At 36.5% G+C, this 25,751-nt stretch overlaps 1 protein-coding gene across 1 annotated transcript in view; it reads left to right on the forward strand.

Moving 5' to 3' along the window:
• The window catches only part of RRP1 (ribosomal RNA processing 1), a 60,934-nt gene that overhangs the window by 3,912 nt on the left and 31,271 nt on the right, over positions 1-25,751 (forward strand). Inside the window, exons 2-8 of the mRNA XM_069074838.1 lie at positions 949-1,031; positions 9,793-9,850; positions 13,770-13,855; positions 15,360-15,421; positions 23,529-23,658; positions 23,751-23,815; positions 24,073-24,248. Coding sequence (XP_068930939.1) covers positions 949-1,031; positions 9,793-9,850; positions 13,770-13,855; positions 15,360-15,421; positions 23,529-23,658; positions 23,751-23,815; positions 24,073-24,248 — 660 coding nt within the window. The remainder of the gene's footprint in view (positions 1-948; positions 1,032-9,792; positions 9,851-13,769; positions 13,856-15,359; positions 15,422-23,528; positions 23,659-23,750; positions 23,816-24,072; positions 24,249-25,751) is intronic.

A 25,751-nucleotide genomic window follows, 5' to 3' on the forward strand; every position in this document is an offset into this window, starting at 1 on the left:
AAGAGAGTACCATGGATGCATTTTTTTAAAGTCTCTACCAAGTTTTAGCTTAGAAGCCACCTACCTCTTTTATGAAATCTTTCCCAACTCTTAGTGTTCAGTCCCTCATCAGATTTTCCTAGAGTACTAGTCAGTCTTTGGCCTGCTTTATGTTACATTTATCTATGTACGCATTGTATCCTCCTCAAAAGACTATAATCTCTCTAGGGAACATTTTGTCTTTGTATGCTGGTACCTAGCAAAATGCTTTTCGAGTAATAAATACTTAATGTTTGAATTGAACTTGAATTCAGTTGAATTTGAACTATCCCAAATGCAAAGGGGCTTTTCTGTCATTCTAGTATTAAGGCCATTCTGCTATGTATAATGTAGATATTGCTGATTATTCTAAGGGAAAAAACCTTGAATTTGTATTCAGAATGAATTTGGAATCAGCTTGGAGTGAGGAGTATGAAAATCATTCTCTAATGAATTATTCATTTGTAAACAAGAGATAATAGTAAAAATTTATATTGCTTAAAGTTTCCAGATAGACGCATTATCTCATTTGATTATGTGAGGTAGATTGTTAATTTTCATTTTACAGAGGAAAAAACTGAGGGCTAAGAAGTTAAGTGACTTACCTAGGGTAACAGAATTAATAAAGCAGCTAAAGTCAGGTTCAAATTTAGGTCTTTGACTCCTAGTCTAACACTCAATTCACTATGCCATCTAGATGTCTAGGAAACCGACATTTAAAAACCCTGATGTTTTCTTTTGTGAACACAGTATTTACAACAGTTTAGCAACTGTTACTTTTGTAGTGCCTCTGAGTCCTCATTATGTTATAGCCATTTCTTAATTTTGGGTGTGTGTGAACACATGTACTCACAACATGTACACATGTGTATATATATGAGTGAAAGTTTGGACCAATGAAATTAAAGTGTCTTTTTTGTTTTTGTTTAGGTGGTTTCAGTCATGAAGAATTGCTAAAAATATGGAAAGGGCTTTTCTACTGTATGTGGATGCAAGACAAACCTCTCCTACAGGTGAGATACGATTTCATAGTTTGGATTGAATAAAGAAATTTGGAAGGAGTCTGCCACTATTCATAGAAGGATCTGTCTAGGATGGACTCTCCAGGGTGATCAATAATTAATGTTAATGCAGGGAGAGAAATTGGACCAGAATTGTCAGCATCATTGGTTTTCTATATATCTGGAGTGACTGGTATTTTTTAGAATAATCTTATAGAATTAGTTTCAACTTTCTTGTTTTATAGAAGAAGGAACTGAGGCCCAGGAAGGTTAAGTCACTTGCTCAAGGTCACATAGGTCATAAACATCAGAACTTGGGTCTTCTAATACTTTTCCATTATACCATTGATCAATTTGGAACATGTATCACTTTAGGGGAAAGGTGGGAGGAAGAATAACAATGGTGGGGCTTAGCTTACATTGAGCTCGAAGTAGGGGACAACAGTACCGAAAGGGAGATGGAAAGGTACAAAGAAATCTTTTCTGCTTTTCAGTATTGCCTTGAGCCTGATACAAACAGCCTCCCTCCAGGTACCACTGAAACAGTACTATCCCAGGTCCACAGATGTTTCTCTTCAACTTAACACTAATTAATATGCTTTGGTTTCACTCTGTAGATACACACACACACACTCACACACTCTCACTCTGTCTCACAAATATATATGGTTATTCTGCACATGACAAGCACCAACAAATGAATATGAAAAACAAAAAAGATGGAATATGAAACTGCAAATATCTTAAGCTTGAATTTGTTTAAAGTATGTAATAAATTCATCCTGTTTTATGTTTCTCTGCTTCCTTGTATTTCTTTTGAACTTCCTTTCATTCTCTTCTAGGTGTTTAAAAAATTATATATATTTTTTCAATCAACAAAAATCTACCTTCTCTGCCTTTTCCCAACCTTTCCCTTTAGAATGAAGGGAAAATAAGATCTTGTTACAAATTCGTAGTCAAGAAAAACAAGTGTCCATATTGGCCATTCTGTGGCCATCTCGTTCTATACTCTGAGTCTTTTACCTCTCTATCAAGGGAAAGATAGCATGTTTTATCATTAAATCTTTGGAAACTTTTTGCTCATTACATTGATCGGAGTTCCAGATTCTTTCACTGTTATATTTTTAGCATTGTTGTATACATTCCTAGTTCTGTTACTTCATTCAACATTTGTTCATAAAACTCTTATTTGTGCATTCTGATTATATGGCATAATTTTCCATAACCTTCCTTCCCTCCTCAACTTTCCCACCACCCCAGCATATACCTGTTCTCCTCTCTTTCTGTTCATAAGATCATCACATAATTGAACCACTCCCAGTGCTCCCTCTGTGATCCCTGATTATGATAAGATTTCAGAGGTGACATGTGTCATAGCCTCATATTTAAATGTAAGCCATTTATTCTTGTTCAGTTATTGTTCGTGCATATTTGTCTTTTTATGTTTCTCTCACTCCTGTGTTTGAACTTCACAAAGTTCTGGTATTTTCATCAGAAATACTTGGAAATCTTCATTATTAATTCTCCATTAAATCTTCAAAATGAAATTTTCATTAAAGGTCCATTTGTTCCCCTGGGGGGATTGTATTCAGTTTTATTAATTAATTTTTTATTGTAAACATAAATTTTTTGTCTTCTGGAATATAGTATTCCAATTTCTTTGTTCCTTTGTAGTAGTGACTTCTTAATTATGTGTGATCCTGACTGTGACTTTGTATTTGGATTTTTTCTGTCTGCTTGCAGTATTTTTTTTTTTCTTTCACTTGGAAGCTCAATTTTGACTATAACATTCCTGAGTTTTCATCTTGGATTTCTTTTAGGAGGTGAATCTATTTCCATTTTGCTCTATGCTTCTAAGAAATCTACAGGTTTTTAAATATTTTTTCTAGTGAGATGTCTAGGCTCTTTTTTGGTCATGGTATTCAGGTAGTTTAATTCTCTTTGAGCTGCTTTCCAGGTTAATTGTTTTTGCTATGAGAGATACCTTATGCTTTCTTCTGCTTTTTCAACCTTTTGACTTAGTTTTACAATTTCTTGTGTATTGTGGGGATGGGGGGCAGTCAGAGTTAAGTGACTTGTCCAGGGTCACATAGCTACTAAGTGTATGAGGCTGAATCTGAACTCAGGTCCTCCTGATTCCAGGGCTGGTGCTCTATCCTTACAATTTCTTGTTGCCTCATGGAACCATTCTAATTTTTAGGGAGTTTGTTGCCTTGGCAAGGTTTTGTGTCTGTATTGCCAAGTTGTTAATTCACTTTCTAATTCTTTCTTCCATAATTTTGAATTTGAGTTTCAAATTCTCTTCCTTCCACCCCTTCCCTTTTTGAGAAATTTGATTTCAGTGATACATGGGAAGTTATGCAAAACATTTCCATATTAGCCACATTGCAAAAAAAAAAAACTTAAAACAATAAAAATAAAGATATTTTTTAAAAGTATGTTTTAGTTTACAGAGTTCATCAGTTCTCTCACTGGAGGAGTATAGCATTTTTCATCATGGGTCTTTTAGAATTGTCTTCTGTTGGGGTGGCCCATTGAATAGAGCACCAGCCTTGGAGTCAGGAGGGCTTGAGCTCAAATTTGGCCTCAGACACTTGACACACTTACTAGCCAGGTGACTTTGGGCAAGTCACTTAATCCCAATTGCCCTCCAGAAAAGATTGTCTTCTGTCATTGTATTGATCAGAGTAGCTAAGTCTTACAATGTTCTCTTGGTTCTACCCCTCTTCATTTTGCATGATTCCTGTAAGTCTTCCTAAGTTTTTCCAAAAGTATCATTTATATAGTACTCATCATTTATATAGTACAATAATATTCCTTCACAATTATATACCACAACTTGTTCAGCTATTCTGAAATTGATGGACATCACTTCAGTTTCCAATTCTTTGCCACAACAAAATATCTGTAAATATTTTTTACAAATAGGTCCTTTTCCCTTTTCTTTGATTGTTTTGGAGTGCAGACCTAGTGATATCCTTTGGTCAAAGAGTATGCACAGTTTTATAGCACTCTGGCTATAATTCCCAAATTGTTCTCCAGAATGGTTGGACTCTTTCACAACTCCAACAGGGTATTAATGTCCCAATTTTCCCACATTCCCTCCAGCATTTGTTATTTTCCTTTTCTGTCATATTAGCCAATTTGATAGGTGTGGCAGTATTTCAGAATCATTTTATTTTGCATTTCTTTAATCAGTAGTGATTTAGAGCATTTTTTCATGTGATTATGGATAGCTTTGATTTCTTAAAAAAACTGCCTTTTCATATATTTTGACCATTTATCAACTGGGGAATGGCTGTTATTTTTATACATTTCACTTAATTCCCTGTATAGTTGAGAATTGAGGCCTTTATCAGAGAAACTTGCTGAAAATCCTCTACCACCCCCACACTTTTTCTTGTTTTCCTTCTAATTTTGTCTGTATTAGTTTTGGCTGTGCAAGTTTTAAAATTTCATGTAATCAAAATTATCTGTTTTACTTCCCATAATTCCCACTCTCTTTTTTAGTCATAAACTCCTCCCTTATTCATAGATCTGAAAGGTACATTTTTCTATGCTCTCCTAATTTGCTTATGATACTACCTTTTATGTCTAAATAATTTATCTATTTGAACCTTATCTTAGTATACTATGTGAAATGTTGGTCTGTGCATAACTTCTTCCAAATTGTTTTCCAGTTTCCCAGAAAAGTTTGTGAAATTGAGTCCTTTCCCCAAAGGGATAAATCTTGGTGTTTGCCAAACATGAGATTACTTTGGTCTCTTACTACTGTGTATTGTGTACCTAATTTATTCCACTGATCCACCATCATTTAGCCAGTACCAGATTTTTTTTCAATATTACTGCTCTGTAGAATACTTTGAAATCTGGAATTTCTCTTTTTTTTTTCATTTTTCAAATGCTTTATTAACTTCTGATTTACATCATTCACTTCCAGATTTTGAGTTACAGATTTTCTCCCCGTTTTTCCCCTACCCACCGCCCCAAAATAGCAGTCCCACAGGCTATACCCTCCTCCAATCTGCTCTCTCCCATATCTTCTCCCATACCCCCTTCGACTTTTCCAGGAGGGCATGGTGGATCTCTATGCCCCAGTGCCTGTATATCTTATTTCCCAATTACATGTAAAATAGTATTAATAATAGTATATATGTGTGTATGTGTGTGTGTGTATAATATGTGTGTATGTATATTTATATAATATATGTATATTTTTTTAAACATTTGATGTTAAAACTTTGAATTCCAGATTCACTCCCTTCCTCCTTTGTCTCCCACCCTTACTGGGAAGACAAGCAGTTCAGTATAGATTGTACATGTGTAGCTAATGCAAAACATTAACATAGTAGATATATTGTAAAAGACTGACTAAATTTCCCTCCCTCCTATCCCACCTCCCACTTGTTCTATTCTCTACTTTGATCCTGTCCCTTTTCAAAAGTGGGTGTTCCCAACTTCCCAGCCTGCCCTCCCTTCTATCATCCCCCCTCACATCCCCTCCCCCCTACTCTCCTGTAGAGTGAGATACCCTATTTAGTGTGTATTTCATTCCCTCCCCAAGCCAAATTCAATGAGAATAAGGTTGACCATTCCCTTTTGCCTTCCAATTCTTCCCCATCACTGTACCCATTTTCCCTTGCCTCTTCTATATGAGATAGTTTGCCCCATTCTGTCTCTCCCCATCTCCTCTCATTATATTCCTCTCACCTTTTAATTTCACCTTTTAAGTATCATCCCTTCCTATTAATTTGGTCCTGTGCCCACTATCTATGTATACCTGTAAACATATATATACACATTCACATATGTATTCATATGCCCGTATATCCTCTGATATAGACATTTATTTGTTTATTTATTAATATTCTCTTCAACTACTCTCATACTGAGAAAAGTTTCATAAGTTACAATTATCGTTTTTCCATGAAGGAATAAAAATAGTTCAACTTTGATAAGTTCCTTATGATTTCTTTTTCCTGTTTACTTTCTCATGCTTCCCTTCTTGTATCTGAATGTCAAATTTTCTATTCAACTCTGTTTTTTTCATCATTAATGCTTGAAAGTCCTCCATTCCACTGAATGACCATATTTTCCCCTGAAACATGATATTCAGTTTTGCTGGATAGGTGATTCTTGGTTTTAATCCCAGCTCCTTTGACCTCTGGAATATCATATTCCAAGCCCTTCAATCCCTCAATGTAGAAGCTGCCAGATCCTGAGTTATCCTGATTGTGTTTCCACAATATTCATATTATTTCTAACTGGCTGCTTGTAATATTCTCCCCTTAATCTGGGAATTTCAAAATCTGGCTATAATATTCCTAGGGGTTTTCTTTTTGGGCTCTTTTTCAGGAGGTGATCAGTGGATTCTTTCAACCTCTGTTTTGCCCTCTGGTTCTAAAACATCAGGGCAGTTTTCCTTGAGAATTTCTTGGAGGATGCTTTCTAGGTTCTTTCTTTGATCATGGCTTTCAGGTAGTCCAGTAATTTTTAAATTATCTCTCCTGGATCTGTTTTTCAGGTCAGTGGTTTTTCCCATGAGATATTTCACATTGCCTTCTACTTTTTCATTTGTTTGGATCTGTTTAACAGTATCTTGATTTCTCATAAAGTCACTAGCTTCCATTTTTTCCAATCTAATTCTGAAGGATTGATTCTCTTCAGTGAGCTTTTGAGATTCTTTTTTCATCTTGCAAATTTGGCCTTTTAAGGTATTCTTCTCCTCATTGTCTTTTTGAGCCTCTTGCCATTTGAGTTAGTCTATTTTTTAAGGTATGATTTTCCTCAGTCAGACTGTTGACTCTCATATTGTAATTTTCTTGCATCGTTCTCATTTGTTTTCCCAATTTTTCCTCCACTTCTCTTATATGCTTCTTAAGGTCCTCTATGGCCTGTAACCAGCTCGTATTTTCCTTTGAAGCTTTTGGTACAGGAGTTCTGACTTCACTGTCTTCCTCCTGTTCCATGCTTTGCTCCTTTTTGTCCCCAAAATAGGAGTCTAATGTTGGATTCTTCTGTTTGCTTTGCTTCCTTTGCCTGGTCATGTTGCCACTCAATTACTTGACTTGGGCTTTTTGCCACAGCAGGACTCTGCTACCAGATCGGGGAGGTTCGTACCAAATGCTGGGGCTTTCTGAGCTGCAGGAGGTATTAGTTGGGTGCCCTCTGAGGCCTCCACATGCTCTGGTAAGGTGGTCACACACCCCAGTACCTCCACCCTAGACTGCAATTCAGATCCAAGCAGGTTAAAGCAAGAGTGATTACCCCTCAGACTGGTCGCTTGGTCCCCCTACAGTCTTCAGGCCAGGAGCTGAAGCTGCCATGTGGCAGTGGCTATGCTGCAGCCCTCAGCGGCTTCTTGCTCCGGGGGCAAAAGCTGACTCACTCCCAACTACTGGATCCCAGAGTCCTCTCTGTACTGACCTCTCACTTTGTCCTTAGCATCTATGTGTTGATAATTCTGGATCGCCACAGCTGCTGGTGATCTGGAGTCCCTCCAGCCGATGGTTGGTCAGTCCGCCCTGGGGCTAAAACCTCTGGCTCCCAGAGTGTTGTGCTGGCCGATTTCTACTGGGCTGTCCTCAGCCGGAGGTTAGCTTCTTTGTGTCATTTTGTGGGTTCTGTAGCTCCAAAGTTTGTTCAGATTCCCCTTTACATGAATTGGAGGTGGTGGCAGCTAGAGCTGCATGGATGTCCTGTTTCTACTCTGCCATCTTGACTCCACCCTGTATTTCATAATTTCTACACAGCTTAGGTATACTTAGAAGTATTTCTTAGAAGTCCTCAGTTTCATTGAAGGTTCTTTTTTTCCTATAGGATTTCACTGAGGTTTTTCTGAGTCACTTATCCTTGGTTGTAAGACTGTGTCTTTTGCCTTCTGGGGTATTTTATTTCAAACCTTTTGCTCCTTTTAAGTGCTGTCTGCTAAATCTCATGTGATTTTTGTGTCTTTCTTGTTACTTGAATTCTTTCTTGTGCCACAACTTCAGCACAGGTCCATCTAGAATTCCTGGATGAAGTAAGTGTTTTTAAAAAAGGAATTTAAAAAATTTTAAATTAAATGAAGTGAGAGTACTAGAGGAAGAAAATTTGAAAAGCATTGAGAGGTATGAAAGAAATACATGGGGAAAGTATCAATAGCTTGGCACAAGAGGTATAAGACTTTACCCAAGGAAAAAACCCTGAAAGTTAGAATGGACCAAATAGAAGTTAGTGACTCCATTAGACAACAAGAAATATTAAGACATTCAAAAGATTGAAAAAAATAAAAGAAAATGTAAGGCATCTCATGGCAAAAATGGATGACCTGGAAAACAGAATCATGTGGGAATGTTGTCTTGAATATATGTACACCTGCTGATAACCAGGAACAAAGGAAAGAAACCCATTTGACTTCTACCTTTGCCTCTTCCCCAGCATAGGTTTCTTCTGAGAACCCATCTAGGCTGCTTGAGTGTTCACATGAATTAGGTGAGGTACAAGTCACCAGATCTATTCCTTCTGGTGAGCTAGAAAACGAACAGACTTTGCCATCAGCATATTAGGGTATTCCAGACCTTACCATCTGCCTTGTTTCTACACTTTGCTAGCTAAGTGCTATAGTAGCTAATAGCTCTGGACCTGTAATCAAGAGGACCTGGCTTCAAATTAGGCCTCAGACACTTAGCTAGCAGTGTGATCTTGGGCAAATCGCTTAAAAAAAAACCAAACCCTCTATTTACCTTCGTTTTCTCAACTGTAAAATGAGACTTATAATTCACCTACCTTCTAGGGTTGTTGTGTGTATTAAATGAGATGTATGTAAAGTGCTTAGCACAGTGCCTGTTATATCACAAGTCCTTAAAAATATTTTTATTATTAGTTCCAAATTCTCTCCCTTCCACACCCATTGAGAAGGCAAGAAATATGGTGCTCTTCATGCATGTGAAAACATAACATGCAAAACCTGTTGTTTCTGCATTAGCTATGTTACAAAAAATAAAGGCAAGAAAAATAAAGTTTAAAAAATGCTTCAATCTGCACTCAGAGCTCATTAATTCATTCTCTTTGGAGATAGATAGTTTTTATCAAAAATCTTTTGGAATTGTCAAAAAGCATTGTATTTATAAGTGTAAGTCTTTCATAGTTGATCATCACTACAATACTGCTGTCACATTACAATATTACTGTGTACAATATTCTTCTGGTTCTGTTCACTTGCATCAACTCATTAATTCTCAGGTTTTTCTGAAACGAACTTCTTCATCGTTTTTTATAGCACTACACACAGTACATTCATATACCATAACTTGCTTAGTCTTTCCGCAATTGATGGACATCCGTTCGGTTTCCAATTTTTTTCCACCACAAAGAGCTGCTTATAAATATTTTTGTACAGATAGGTCACATAGTTGGCTCTTTTAAAATGCTTGTCCCTTTCCTTTCTTCTTTACCTCTGTCTTTCCCTCTCTCCATCCCTCCTTCCTTTCTCCATTATTTCCTTCTTATCTCAGTCTCCATTCCTTCTCCCTTTCTTCCTGCAGACCCCCAGGCACTGTCATCTGACTTATTAATGTAACGCAAGGATTCCTTGGGATTGCTAGGCCTTTCCATCTTCCCTGTAACTAAACTCCTTTTTGACATATCTCTTCCACTTAAAATGTGAGCTCCTTGAGAACAGGAACTGATTCTGTGCACAGTGCTTGTCACGTAGTATGCAGTTACTTTTTTTATTCATTATAGCCACATTCATGTAGTGACCAGGAAATTTTTTTTTTTGTTTCTTGCACAGGAAGAACTTGGAAATACAATTTCCCAGCTCATTCATGTTTTTCAGAACACAGAAACCCGTAAGTATGTTGTGGCCTTATTTAAGATGTATTTTAGGGGCAGGTAGGTGATGCAGCGAATAGAGCACCGGCCCTGGAATCAGGAGGACATGAGTTCAAATCCAGCCTCAGATGCTTAACACTTAATAAGCCATGTGACCATGGGCAAGTCACTTAACCCCAATTGCCCTGCCTCCCCCCCCTCCAAAAAATAAACCAAAAAAAAAAAATTTTAAATGCTGAGTTTAGACCTTTGTACATCAGAACTAATCAATCAATCAATAACTGACTTCTGCAAGTTGTGTCAATCAATACAACTATGTCATAGATTCCCTCTTACCTAAAGGACTCAGCCAGAACCAGCAGAATATCTCAGAGGCCAGTGGAATTTTAGTCTATCTGAAAATTCCATTTGTTTCTACTGCTTCTTTTTTCATGTTTAATTGCTACATGGCTAATTGCCATTGAAATCCTAATACTTTTGTCACCAGAGTCTGTTGTTTAAGCATTAATGCTATAAAAGAATATTACTTTTTAGTAAGGTGTTAGCTGGTGATACACTATTGCCACAGAAAATACTAGTTTTACCTCAGTTCTCCTTAGGTATGTGTAGTAGTCAAAGACCACAGCTACTGATAACTAGAACCAGGACTTGGGTATAATCAAAGTAATTGAGTACCTGGGGCATTCAACCAGCAACACGCCAAATTAAAATGTAATTGGGAAATATTTAACAAAATAAAAATGCAATAGAATATAGATAGTGTTAACATATGTTGTTCTAAGTCAGTGTGCCACCTGCAGGGATCCTAGAGCAAGGTTTGGTGTCTGTTTCCATTTGGGTTTGAAACCACTGACTTGGGCAATGAGAGACGGGTTTTTTTTTGTTTGTTTTTTGGTTTTGCTTTTTGGAGGGCAATTGGGGTTAAGTAACTTGCCCAAGGTTACATGGCTAGTATTTTTGTGTAGGTGTTAAGTGTCTGAGGCTGGAACCGAACTCGGGTCCTCCTGACTCTGGGGCCAATGCTCTACTCGCTGCACCACCTAGCCTCCCCCAAGAGACAGTTTTTAATATTGCCTCTTATATATGTAAATTTTTAAAAATGGTATTTTACTTTTTCTAATTATATGTAAAGACAATTTTTAACATTCTTTTTTTTGTTGTTTTTTGTTTTGGCAAGGCATTCAGGTTTAAGTGACTTGCCCAGGATCACATAGCTAGTAAGTGTCCAGTGTCTGAAGCTGGATTTGAACTTGAGTTCTTATGACTCCAGGCCAGTGCTCTATCCACTGTGCCACCTAAACTGCCCCTTAACATTCATTTAAAAAAAATCTTGAGTTCTAAATTTTCTCCCTCCTTCTTCCCCCCTCCCTAAATCAGTAAGTAATCTTATATATATGTGCAATCATGTAAAGCATTTTTATAGTAATGTTGTGAAAGAAGGAACAGATAAAAAAAAATCATGTAAAAAAAAATAAAGTGAAAATAGTATGCTTTGACCTGTATTCAGACTCCATCAGTTCTCTGTCTGGATCTGGAGAGCCTTTTCCCTCATTAGTCCTTTGGAATTGTCTCATATAGTTCTATTGCAGAGAAGAGCTAAGTCATTCATAGTTGATCATCCCAGAATGTTGCTGTTACTGTTGTACATTTTTTTAAATGCCAAAATATTAGGTTCTCTGTGGGATGTAAGTATATTGTAGTATGTCAAGTTGCATGCATTTATAATGAAGAATTAAAATTTCCAATAGACAATAACACAAGGAAGATCATTTTTAAACTTTGCCTAGGCCTCCCAAATGCTTTTGTCTCTGTTTTTTTGGTAACCTTATACTCCCTTGTGAGAATCAGTGGAATTTTGCTTGGAGTATTATGTGAACTGCTTTTTGTCTTTTTTCTTCTTTATTTACAGGGGAAGGGGGTAAAATATTTTTGAGAAAAAAAAGTTTTTGTAAAAATAAGAACAGAATTCAGTAATTAAAAAGAGCTGAATAGTGGTGGTTGATACTTGATGTAGGTTTGGGTTTTTTTGTCAGCTTGATTTTAGCAGTAATATTGCTTTATTTCTTGCAATAACCATTCAGAACATGATGGAATTACCTCTCAAGACTTAACAAGTATAAATGCAACTTATTTTTTATTAAGTTATATGGGACTGAATAATATTGGCAAGTCACTTAACTTCCTTGGGCTTCATTTTTTTCAAATGTAAAATAAGAGTTGGATAAGATATCCTCTGAGGTCTCTACTGGCTCTACATCAGGGTTCTTAACCTGGGGTCCATGGCCTGTGGTTGAATTTTAGGGTCTGGAAACTTAAGTACTTTAAAAAAATACATCTTTTTTTTTTTTTTTTTTGAGCAATCAGGGTTAAGTAACTTGCTCGAGGTTACACGGCCAGTAATTTCTGGGTGTGGTGCTAAGTATCTGAGCCCGGATTTGAACCCAGGTCATCCCGACACTGGAGCCCATGCTCTTACTCACTGAGCCACCTGGCTGCCCCTAAGCAATTGGAGTTAAGTAACTTGCTCAAGGTTACATGGCCAGGTGTTTCTGGGTGGGTGCTAAGTGTCTGAGCCCGGATTCGATCCACAAGTCATCTCGACAGTGGAGCTGGTGCTCTTACTCGCTGTGCTACCTGGCCGCCCCATATACATCTTTATTTTAATATAATTTTAAAATTTGTAAACCTGTGCATTTAAAAACATTATTTTGTGATAGTGTCTATAAGTCTCACCAGACTGGCCATGACAAAGAAGGGTTAAGAGCCCCTGCCCTAGATTTGTAATCCTATGACCTTGTGGAAGGAATACAGAAAGTATTGCTAAAGATTTTGAAGGTCTGGGCAAGAAACTGAAGGGCATCTTAAGGAACCACTTGGTGTTTTCATTATTGCTGTGAGTTAAATACATACAGACTTGGGAAGAGAGGTAAATTTGGGAAATGAACACACCTGGTTAATAAGATGGTGTCTCCAGATTAAGTTTGGCTTTCTGGATCATGGCTTACGGTATAGGAATGATGTGCTGTTAGAAGGGCTAGTAAAACACATATTTCCTTGATATTTTAAGAATCTAATTAACAATGCTTTAAACTAAAAAGATAAGAGATGGGAAAAAGGAAAACTGCTTTATCTATCTACCAAACTAGATGCCGTTAAGACTAACTACAGTGTAGGGAAAAGATTTAGCAGTAGAGATATTGAGTGATTTAAAGAGACAAAAATCTAAGAAAGAATACACCAATAAAACCTATGGCTTTAGGTATCTGTATATAAAAGCATGAAGTATAAGTACCAAACAAGGTGAACTAGAGATACTAATGTAAGTCCTAGTCAATTTTATCATTGGAAGGATAGAATATTCCGTTTGGGTTTTTTTAACTTGTGTCCTAGACAGTCGTCATAAGCTGAAATAGGCATTTTAAAGAATTTAATGGAAGAGTTATCAATCTTTGAAATTTTGATTGACTTCTGTATCATAGGGAGGTTTTGTTATTGATAAAATTCATTGTGTTTTCTTTCCCACTCTCCATCATATTACTCCTTTATTAAAGTTTATTTCATGTTTAGGAAAACATATCAAAAGTCACAAGATAATAAAAAATTAATGAATAAACCAGGATTGTAGACTGTTCACCTTTTTATAAAAATTGTTTTTTATGTTCTCTTTTTCACATAAGTGTCACTTCCAAATGATTCTCTGCTTATTCTCAGCCTTCTCTTGTAATAAATCAGTCTAGTCAAGCAAAACAAATCAGCGCATTGACCATGTTTGAAAATGTGTTTCTTGTTCTAAGCCTCAATCATGAATTCAGTGATCATCAGTCTTCTGAAGTCATGATTTGTCAATACATTATCAAACTATTTTGTATCTTTTATTTTACAGATTATTGATAATCATTAATGTTAAGACTTGGAAATCTTTTTTCTCCTATATAGAGCACCTGTTTGTTCAGACTTTTTGGCAAACCATGAACCGTGAGTGGAATGGAATAGACAGATTGCGCCTGGATAAATTCTACATGGTAAGACATTTCCTCATATGCATTCCCCATTCTAAGCTGGCTGGGCCATATTTGTGTTAGAGAGAAATTTTTGCTCCCTAGTTTGCTGCTTCATAGTTGTTATTTAGCTTTAATAGTGATTGCTGAGAAAAGAAAGGGGATGTGGCTTATAGCTGTTCTGACTCTAGGGAAGTATGACCTGTGCTTTGAAACTGAATGTTTCTTACCTAATCTATTTGTTCAGTGCCATCCAAATTAAATTACTAAAAAAATATTTTACTGAGCTAGAAAAAATAGTAACAGAGTTCATTTGGAAGAACAAAAGGTCAGGAATTTTAAAGACACCAGGGAAAAAAGATGTAAAGGAAGGAGATTCAGCAGTATCAGACCATAAACTATATATTATAAGGCAAGATCATTGTCGAAGCATAAAATGGATAATTTTGATTATTTTAAGTTAAAAATTTCTTCTATAAATAAAACCAGTGTAGCCAAGAATAGAAAGGATGCAGAAAGGGGAAAAACTTTCATAGACTGTCTCTCAGGATGTGATTGTGTTGAAATACTGCTGTGGTCTAGGAAATGATGAGCTGGTTTATTTAGAAAAACATGGAAAGACTTGAATCTATGAAGAAATATCCACTTCCAGAGAAAGAGATCAGAAGTGGAAATGCATATAATATGGGTTTACATATATGTATATAAATATATATTTGTGTATGTTTATAGGTGTGTGTAGGTGTGTGTGTCCGCTTTTAATTGTAGCCTTCTTTGGAGAGGGGAGAGAAGAGGAAAAAAATAAAGCAAAATGCATGGCAGAGAACAAATGAAAACCTAGAAGGAAGCAAAGAAGAGCCTGGGTAGTTTAGTAAACAACATGTAGTGGTTATTTTATAGGTTTTTGTGAAATGGAAATGTATTGTTTTTTATTAAATCTTGTGTTCTGCTGTGTACATGGAAGTGTTCTTTTGTTTTTCTTTTCTCATTTAGAACTTTAATTTAAAATGAATAAAAAATTTTTTAAAAAGAAATTGGATTCTTCTTGCTGGGATAATGTGACCAGAATCGATGTGTTCTGCTCTAATCTAGGAGCCTCTGGTGGTTGACCACATAGCATGAAATGGAAAAAGTGAATGCATAAAATTCATTGTAAAAGGCAATTGTAGAAGCAGTTTAAGTATCCTGGTACCAGGTATGAGCCCTGGTCAGGAAAAAAGTTGCCTAAGCATGTTGGTTGAGTTTAGATGATGGGCAAAAAGACTTACGAGAAGTGTCTTCCCCAAACTTTAAGAGGAGCCAGCCTCCCTCCAAAAAAGAAAAGTGATAACTTGTTGCCTTTGTTACAGTGTTGGTTACAAGGAGAATTTCATATCTGACCATGACCTTAAAACTTTTAACACTGGGAATGTTGGAACTATCAGATAGATATCCTAATCACATGGTGATGACTACCCAGCTTTTTTTATTTTTGTGGTAAAGCTTATGTTTATATTTCTCTTTTACTAATTTTTCTTTTGTATCAAAGCTAATGCGCCTGCTTCTGAACCAGTCCTTTGAGGTGTTAAAGAGAAATGAATGGGATGAAAGGTCAGTAAATTCTATTATAAAATGATTCATACCATCAGACAGTGAAATCCCAGAGCAAAGCACTCATTATATAAGTTTGACTAATTCAGAGATTAAGAGGTTTTTTTTTTTTTTTTGTCAAAAGAACATTTTCTTTATGTATTTTAAAGGTAGATAGGATCACAAAATAGGGGAGAATTTCGGGTTGGATCATCCGAAATAGTTTTAGGAAAATATGGACCAGGCAAATCTAAATTATGATAACTTTTCTTTCATGCCTTAGTTTTAAAAAAGCACTTTCCTCACAATTCCCTGTGAGATAGGTAATAAAAGTATGATTACCATCATACTTTAGGTGAGGAAACTGAAGCTCAGGTGGGTGTAATGACGCACCCACTCATGATCACATAGCAGGGAAGAGGGTTTGGATTCAGGACCAAATATTGGGACTCTAAATTTAGTTTTCTTCATAGTACGCCACAAAGTTGTATAGATTAGGGAATGGATAAATAAATGTGATACATAAACATAAATGGGAGGAACTATCACAAAAAAAAATTAAAAGCGAATGTTGTAAAATTGCAAGAATAAGCATAGCCCTAAAGAAGGAATGTGAGATATTCCTACCCTATTCCTTTGCAGAGGTAGAAGGGCCATGAATATAGAACATTGCATGTATTTTCAGATTTTTTTAAGATCACTTTTAAATATTTTTTTTAGTTCTTTTTTTTCTATAATGAATATTACTTATAATATAGGATGTCTCTGGGAGAGGGAAAGGACAGGGATATTGGCAGAAAATTTGGTCATGTTTAAAACAAAATATATCAGTAAAATTAATTTTTAAAATAAAATACTTACAAAATTAGCAGCAAACATGCATTTGTGTTCAGCTAACAATTCAGACTTTCATAAAGTGAATTAAATAATTGGCCCATCTGAAAAATATTAAATAGCATAAAATATGAGCATAGGAGGCAGCAAGATGAACTGGAAAGTACATGAGTAGTCAGGAGGGATTTGAGTTTGAATCATACTTCAAATCATCTTGAGCAAGCCATTTAACCTTTCTGAGTCTCATTTTCCTCATCTATAAAAATAGAGGCAATATGTCTACCTTATAGGGTTTTTTTAGAGGCTCAAATGAGATATAATATATATAAAACACTTTGTAGACCTTAAGTACTATATACATATTAGCTAAAAATCTTATGAGCTTATTTTTAATTTTATTTGTTTTTTTTCTTTCTTTTTTCTTTTTTAGTTTACATCATTCATTTCTACAAGATTTTGAGTTACAAACTTTCTCCCCATTTTTCCCCTACCCACCACCCCAAAACAGCGATCCCACTGAATATCTCCTCCCCCAATCTGTTCTCTCCCATATCTTCCCCCATGCTGCCTCTGACTTTCCAGTAGGGCAAGATTGATATCTATGCCCCAGTGCCTGTATATCTTATTTCCCAGTTACATGTAAAATAATAATAATAATATCATGTATATTTAAACATTTTATTTTAAAACTTTGAATTTGAGATTCTTTCCCTTGCTCCCTCATCACCCACCCTTACTGGGAAAATAAGCAATTCAGTGTAGGTTGTACATGGATAGCTATGCAAAATATTTCCATAGTGGAAATATTGGGGAATACTGACTATATTTCCCTCCATCCTATCCCACCCCCCACTTGTTCTATTCTCTACTTTGATCGTGTCCCTTTTCAAAAGTGGGTGCTTTCAACCTCCCCCCCCCCCCCTTCCCTCCCTTCTAGGTCTCCTCCCCCCCCCCCCCCCCCCCCCCCACTTGTTCTTTAATAGGCGAGGGTCAAGTCCTTCAATGGAAGGGGAAAACAGGAAGGCCCCAACCCCCCAGCCTGCCCTCTCTTCCATCATACCCCCTTCTCATCCCCTTCCCCCCTACTCTCCTGTAGGGTGAGATACCCTATTTAGTGTGTATATATCATTCCCTCCCTAAGCCAAATTCAGTGAGAGTAAGGTTGACCATTCCCTTTTGCCTTCCTGTTTTCCCCCTCCATTGTAACAGTTTTCCCTCGCCTCTTCTATGTGAGATAATTTACCCCCTTCTGTCTCTCCCCATCTCCTATCGTTATATTTCTCTTTAACCTCTTAATTTTACCTTTTAAGTATCATCCCTATTAAATTGGCCTTCTATTTATGTATACCTGTACATATGTATTCGTATACCCTCCTATATAGACACATATAAATGTAATACATACATACACATATATATGTATATACACACACATGTACATTTCTATTCTTTTAAACTATTCTCATACTGAGAAAAGTTTCATAAGTTACAATTATTGTTTTTTCCATGTAGGAATAAAAATAGTTCAACTTTGATAAGTTCCTTATGATTTCTTTTTCCTTTTTACTTTCTCGTGCTTCTTTTGCTTCTTGTATCTGAATATCAAAATTTCTATTCAACTCTGGTTTTTTTATCAAGAATGCTTGCAAGTCCTCCATTCCACTGAATGACCATATTTTCCCCTGAAACATGATACTCAGTTTTGCTGAGTAGGTGACTCTTCGTTTTAATCCCAGCTCCTTTGACCTCTGGAATATCATATTCCAAGCCCCTCGTTCCCTTAGTGTAGAAGCTTCCAGATCCTGGGTTATCCTGATTGTGTTTCCACAATATTGAAATTTTTTCTTCCTGGATGCTTGTAATATTTTCTCCTTGATCTGGGAACTCTGGAACCTGGCTATAATATTCCTAGGAGTTTTCTTTTTGGGACCTTTTTCAGGAGGTGATGGGTGGATTCTTTCAACTTATATTTTTCCTTCTGGTTCTAAAACATCAGGGCAGTTTTCCTTGAGAATTTTTTGAAGGATGATTTCTAGGTTCTTTTTTTGATCATGGCTTTCAGGTAGTCCAATAATTTTTAAATTATCTCTCCTGGATATATTTTCCAGGTCAGTGGTTTTTCCAGTGTGATATTTCACATTGCCTTCTATTTTTTCATTTGTTTGGATCTATTTAATAATATCTTGATTTCTCATAAAGTCACTGGCTTCCATTTTCTCCAATCTAATTCTGGAGGATTGATTCTCTTCAGTGAACTTTTGAGATTCTTTTCCCATCTTGCAAATTTGGCTTTTTGAGGCATTCTTCTCATTGCCTTTTTGGCCCTCTTTTGCCATTTAAGTTAGTCTATTTTTTCAGGTGTTATTTTCTTCAGTCAGGTTGTTGACTCTCATTTCATAATTTTCTTGCATCATTCTCATTTCTCTTCCCAAGTTTTCCTCCACTTCCCTTATTTGGTTTTCAAAATCCTTTTTAAGGTCCTCTATGGCCTGTAACCAGCTCTTATTTTTCTTGGAAGCTTTTGGTGCAGGAGTTCTGACTTCACTGTCTTCCTCCTGTTCCATGCTTTGATCCTTTTTGTCCCCAAAATAGGAGTCTAATGTCAGGTTGCTGTGCTTGCTTTGCTTCCTTTGCTTGCTCATGTTGCCACTCAGTTACTTAACTTTTGAGCTTTTTGCCACAGTAGACTCTGCTGCCAGAAAGGGGAGCTTTGTTTTTCACATTTGCTGGAGCTATTATTTGGGTGCCCTATCTGAAGCCTCTACACACTCTGGTCATGCATCCCAGGACCTCCACCCTGACCGTGGTCCAGATCCAAGCAGGTTAAAGCAAGAATGATTGCCCCTCCGATTGGTTGCTTGGTCCCCCTACAATCTGCAGGCTAGGAGCTCTGAAGTAACCATATGGTGGCGGCTACTTGGCCACTGTGCCTCAGCTGCTTCTCCCTCCAGGCTGTAAAGGCCAATTGCACTCCCAAAATCCTGGTTCCCAAAGTCCAAACTGCACTGACCTCTTCCTTTGTCCTTAGCGTCTGTGGGTTGATAATTCTGGAAACTGCCACAGCTGCTGGTGATCTGAAGTCCCTCCAGCTGGTGGCTGGTTGTGGCCACCCTGAGGCTACCTCTGGCTGGAGCAGGGCTGGGGTTGGCTCCCAGAGCTCTGGGCTGGCCCCTTCTCGCTTAGCTGCTGGGCTGTCCTCAGCGGGAAGTTAGCTTCTTTCTGTCATTTTGTGGGTTCTGTAGCTCCAAAGTTTGTTTAGAGTAATTTTTTACATAAATTGGAGGAGGTGGGAGTGGGGAAGTCCTATTTCTTTTCTGCCATCTTGACTCCACCTTAAGTTTTATTTGTAAAAATCCAAATTTTCATATACTCAACTTTAGTGGTTGACCCTGTTTGTCTTTTTATAATCTATCTCTCATCTTAAAGCAGCTGTTGATAATCACCTAACTCCCCATATTAGCTTGATGTTGTTGGAATTTGGGATTGGAAGACTTCCTGGTGTCTATAGTATATACTGCTCTGACAAACAGCAACTATATAGATTGACCACAGCAGAGGGATGTTAGCTAAATTGTATCTTTTATTTCTGCTCTTCTCCCCAAGGGGGAACTAAAGAGCAGTAAGGGAGCAGCAGACAGGTTTTCAAAAGGAAGGAATGAAGAGTTCTGGGTAACCCTACAGTTCCATTAACTAAGTGTAAGGCATTACAGTATTATTTGCATGTAGATGTGTTTCGTTTCTCCCTTGAAATTATAAAACTAGAAAGAGCCTTAGATACATATGTAGCTTAGCTTTATTGTTAATTATTTGAGGGTAAAGAACATGAGTTCATTTTTGTGTCTCCCACAATATCTAACAATAGACTCAGTAAATAATTTTTAAATTTTTTACTTACTTGCCAGTGGATAATAGTATGGTACAAGTAAGGAGAGATGCTAAGTGATTTGGCCTTCTCTGATGTTATACAGTAAGGGGCTAAGAATATTTTTTATTTCATGCAACCAGTTAAGTTAGGTAGTAAAATATTACTACTGTTTTGAAGATAGAGAAACTGGGATTCCAAAAGATGAAATGACTTGCCCTATCTAATTAAGTGTTAGATGATTCAAAATCACATCTCTCCTGATGAGTTCATATGTCTGGCTTTTGTCATACTGGGAAAAGTCTCATTGGATTAGGAGGGAATTTTAAATTTATATTCACTTAAACAGTGAGCATTTGTGTTGGAGACACTGTTCTAGGTACTGGGAAAAACAAAGATAAAAAGAGACAGTAGTCTTTGCCCTCAAAGAACTTAACCTTGTATTGGGAATGGAGGAAGGGCTATAATGCAAATACAGATAAGTATGCCACAATGATGTGCAAATTAACTGGAACAAAATAATTACATTTTTTTGACATGTAATAAACCATGCAAGTTTAGACGTTAAGAAAAAACTCTTAAAAGATTCCTTTTTGCTGTAGTCACTTGTTTTTATACAATTTTGGTGTTGAATTTATAAGATTTTGATACATCTTTAATTTTTCATCATGAACCAACAATGGAATAAATGTACTGTTTGTTGAAGAGTCCATTTTTCTAAGTGGGTAGCCTTGATTATAATGCACGGGTTTTCAGGTTTAAATTAAATGAGTTTCCAGGTTATTGAAACATGTTTATCTTTGTCTCCATCTTTCAGAAGACATGATATGTGGCATTATGTAATATGTTGGAGTAGTTAGTCTCCTTTTGGGAATTTTTAAAATTCCAAAATAATTCTACTTCTCATAATACTTATCTGACTTATTCCTTCATTTGGGACAAGAATTCCAGCTCCATGGGAAGTTAAATCCTCCAGACTTTTTGGGGGATGAATGTTTTATAATCTGATGAAGATGCCTAGATCATAGAAGCTCCCTTGGACTTCTAACAATGGCTTTGGTATATCCTGGAATGAAAAAGAATCTTTATATTGTCTTGCCCATTGCTTCATAGCAATGATTAGCAGATTTTTTTTCACTGCTCTTGATATTCTTCCTTCGAACTTCAAGAAGTCTATTCCACACTCTTTCTACTCTGCCATCTTGGCTCTGCTCCCTACTCCACACTAAAGGAATCCACCACCCACTTGTTTTTTGAGGATTTAATCAGGCTCTTGTACAATAGTTTTTAATTTTATTGCATTTCTCTTTTTCAACCATACTTTCCTTTGTGCTTTAGTCCACTTGTTCCTGTTTTATCTTGGGCTTGAATGATCTTCTAAAAGCTTGACTTACATATATTAACAGCTGTATCTCTAACAGTCTTTGAAATATCCTTTTTAAGAGCTACAGTTTTTACACACTCCCTTTCTTGAAAAACAAAATTAAAAAGTAGAACAAAGGTGTATAATGAAGTACTTGTTTATGATAGAAAATCTAGCAATAAACCGACTTATTTAACTAGCTCTATCTAGATTCATTTAGTCAACGTTCAGACTTTTGAATCAGCCTGGTCTTAGCAAAATCACACTCGCACAAGCATTTATTGCTATCATAATATGAAATCATGGCAAATATTATTGAGCAGAGGTGGAAAACCTGTGATATCAAAGCCATATATGGCCCTCTTGGTCCTGAAGTGCAGCCCTTTGAATCCAAACTTCACAGAATAAATTCCCTTAATAGAAGGATTTGTTCAGTAAAACTTGTACTCAACCAAAGTCCACACCCAAGAACCTAGAAGGCCACATGTGATCTTGAGGCCCTGTTCCTCACCTCCAAGTAATTAATACCCCATTTTATACCAGGTTGGTTGTAATAGAGTGAAAGGAGAGAATCAGACAAAATGCGTTCAATAGTTTTTCAGTTGTGTCTGACTTTTTGTGATCCAATTTTGGGATTTTCTTGGCAAAAATGTTCCTGGAGTGGTTTGCCATTTCTTTCTCTAGCTCATTTTTATAAATGAGGAAACTGAGGCAAAGAGGGTTAAGTGACTTGTGGGTCACGCAGCTAATAAGTGTCAGAGGCCAGCTGTGAATTCAGGAAGATAAGTCTTCCTGACTTTAGGACTGGCACTCCATCCACTTGTCTGGGAAAATTTGAGGAAAAACTATAAACACTTTCAGTATGGGGAATCAGGGAATGCTTCACAGAAGAGGTGGCATATTTTTATGCATTTAATAAGTTGCTCGTTGCCTTAGTTAATATTTATATTTCCTGTTTGTATTTCAAGGCTAGAATGAGGAAAGTACCAGCAATGGTTTAGATAAGTATTGATGGAAAAGTGTTATTTTCCCATATTCTAAATTTATAAATTAAATCTTGAAACATAGGCAGATCTATAGAATTTTATTTTCTTAAATATGCATTATTTGTCTACCTCAGTGTAGCAGCAAGCACCCCAAGCGTCCTCAGGGTTTGCAGCTACCACAGGTTCTTGGATCTGCTTTGTTAAAAGAAAGCAACTCAAAATGGATTAACAAGCTTACTTTAATCAGTCAGACATATATCGTTTACCTTGTTCAGGAGAAAAGGTCACCCTGAACCTCAAAGTATACAGGCATAATTATCAAGACAGAAACATCAAGTAGACAGATTTCCAAACTGTCCAACCATTACATCCACACCCAGTCAACATCTGGGTTTCCACATTCTGGGTTTTTCAAAGCTGGGGGACCTCTCAACAACGGCTTCCCAGAATTCAGATCAAATCACAGAACATTTCTCAAAGTGAGTCCCAAAACAAAGCTACACATCAGGGCTTATATAGCCTTCTCCTGGCTCAGAAAATGTAACAACCTTATTGACTCACTGGCCAATCAAAAAGTATCAACTGAAAAACAAGCCTCCCCCACCCCAGGCTTCAGGTGCACATTAGCCTAGGGGCAGGGAAGATCTTTAAAATTTACATTCTTATTACACTCAGGTTTATTGTGAGGAAAGAAGTTTGTAAACCTTAAAATGCTGTAAATATAAGTTGATGGAAACTCAAATGAATAATACCAATATTTTGTACTTCATAGGATGAATATAGTACCCTGCTACTACCTATAATCATTAAATAAGATGTTAAATTAATATGATCCTTTATAATAGAGTAGAAATAAGAAATTTGATTCATGAGTCTTTAAGTCTTGCTTTTTTGGTCTTTAGAAATTTTTATGTTTAAATTTTGCTATTTTTTTAGTGTTTTCAAAAACTTATCTTTGACTTTCTTTGAATAATCTTTTCTTGGTCAACTGACTTATTACTTGAATGCAGGGAAAGAATAATTGACTTTTAAATTTTAATAACTTGTTGCCTTTTTCTACCACCCTCCCTCTGGTTCCCCCAGTCAGATTGAACTACTTCTGAATATCCTAATGAAAGAAATTTTACACCCAGATAGTCAGGGACCTTGTGGAATAAAGTCCCACTTTATTGACATCTACTTGGAAGAACTGACTAAAGTAGGAGCAAAAGAGGTAAGGAGAATCTAGGTATGTGCCTTGGGGCAAGGGAATAATTTCTTCTGTCTTTGAAACTTTAAACAGCTTTTATTGTCTTTCTTAAATAGCTTACAGCAGATCAAAACCTGAAGTTTATTGTTCCATTCTGCAAAATTGCAGCAAGGACAAAGGAGTAAGTTTATATATTGTCTTTGTTGGGTTTGGCTATTTTTAAGTTGCTTTTGAGCCATTCAGGATGACTTTTTCTGAAATAATTGTTTATTTTAGGGAGGAAAAAAGAGTAATGGCCATTTGTGAGAGAATGCATTAATGGAGAAAATAACTAGGACTCCATTGAGTTGTGTGGTTAGTTGGGATTTAAAGCAAAAGTTTACACGGATGTAACCATACTTAAGCTTTACATTTATAGTTCATGTTTCTCCCTTTTAGTTCTACTTTGCTGTATAATATAGTTGGAGGTATCTTTGAAGCAATTTTGGAACAAGCTCCCTTTGCCATTGAAGATTTAATAAGAGAATTAAATGCAAATGAAAAGGACAGTGAACTGTTTGAAGCAGAATCAGATGATATGACATCAATAAGATTACCTAGGAAGCAAAAGAAAGGTGAGACATTGGAACGAATTTTTACATTCTCTCTTTCTCTCTATAAATACATACAGATGTATTTTATTTTATTTTTGTTTTGGAAGGGGGAAGGCAAGGCAGTTAGGGTTAAGTGATTTGCCCAAGGTCACATAGCTAGCAGGTGTCAAGTATCTGAGGCTAGATTGAACTCATCCTCCTGACTCCAGGGCCAGTGCTCTATTCACTGTGTCACCTAGTTGTGCCATATGCAAATATATTTTAAAATAAATTTTTACTGCTATCTTTTCTTTTTATGTTGCTTAAGTTTCCCCGCTTACCATAGAGCCATACCATATGACAAAGACTATTTTTTAAAGGAAAAAAGGGAAGGAGAAATAATCAACAAGACTGATCAGTATATCCAAAAAATTGAAAATATATGCAATATTCTACACCTCTGGATCTCCCACCTCTGCACAGGAGGAAATGGTGATAGTGGTGTTTTTTTTTTCTTACATTTCTTCTTTGGGGTGCACTTGTTCTTTGAAATTTTGCAACATTCACCTTCACTTGTTTTATGGTGATTTTTCCTCCTGTTTTATATTGGTATAGTCATTGTACCTTTCTTGTTTCTGATAACGTCACTCTGCAACAGCTCATATTCTTTTCTTTTTTTTTTAAACACTTGTTTTTGAAACTTTGAGTTCCAGAGTCTTTCCTTTCTTCCCTCTTCACCCACCCCCACTGGGAAGACAAGTATTCAGCATAGGTTGTACATGTGGAGTTACACAAAACATTTCCATAGTAGTTATATTGTGAAAGACTAACTGTATTTCTTTACATCCTATCCCACCCCCTTATTCTATTTTTTATTTTGACCTTGTCCCTTTTCAAAATTGTTTGCTTCTAACTACCCTCTCCCCCAATCTGCCCTCCCTTCCCCTCCTATACCCTTCCCCCCTGCTTTCCTATAGGGTAAGATACACAATTGAATTTGTGTGTTATTCCCTCCTTCAATGAGAGTAAGGTTGTCCTATTCCCTTTGACCTTCCTGCTCTTCCCCTCCATTGTAACAGTTTACTCTTGCCTCTTTTATATGAGATAATTTACCCTAATCTATCTCGCCCTTTCTCCTTCTCCCGATATGTTTCTCTCTCACCACTTAATTTTATTTTTTTAGATATCATCCCTTCATATTCAACTCATCCTGTGCCCTCTGTGTATACATGTACACACATTTGCACACTCAAATATATATTTATATACATATATACCCTCCTATACATACATATACCAAGATATTCCCTTCAACTATCCTCATATTGAGAAAAGTCTCATGAGTTACAGTTATCGTTTTTCCATGTAGGAATGTAAATAGTTCAACTTCAATAAGTTCCTTATTTTCTTTTCCCTGTTTACCTTTTCATGCTTCTCTTGCTTCTTGTATTTGAAAGTTAGATTTTCTGTTCAACTCTGGTTTTTTCATCAAGAATGCCTGGAAATCCTATTTCATTGAATGACCATATTTTCTCCTGAAGCATT

Source organism: Petaurus breviceps, unplaced genomic scaffold (genome assembly GCF_028583685.1).
Source record: "Petaurus breviceps papuanus isolate PSGF00001 unplaced genomic scaffold, PetGlider_PUasm1.0 90897, whole genome shotgun sequence".
In the NCBI taxonomy this organism is placed as follows: domain Eukaryota; kingdom Metazoa; phylum Chordata; class Mammalia; order Diprotodontia; family Petauridae; genus Petaurus; species Petaurus breviceps.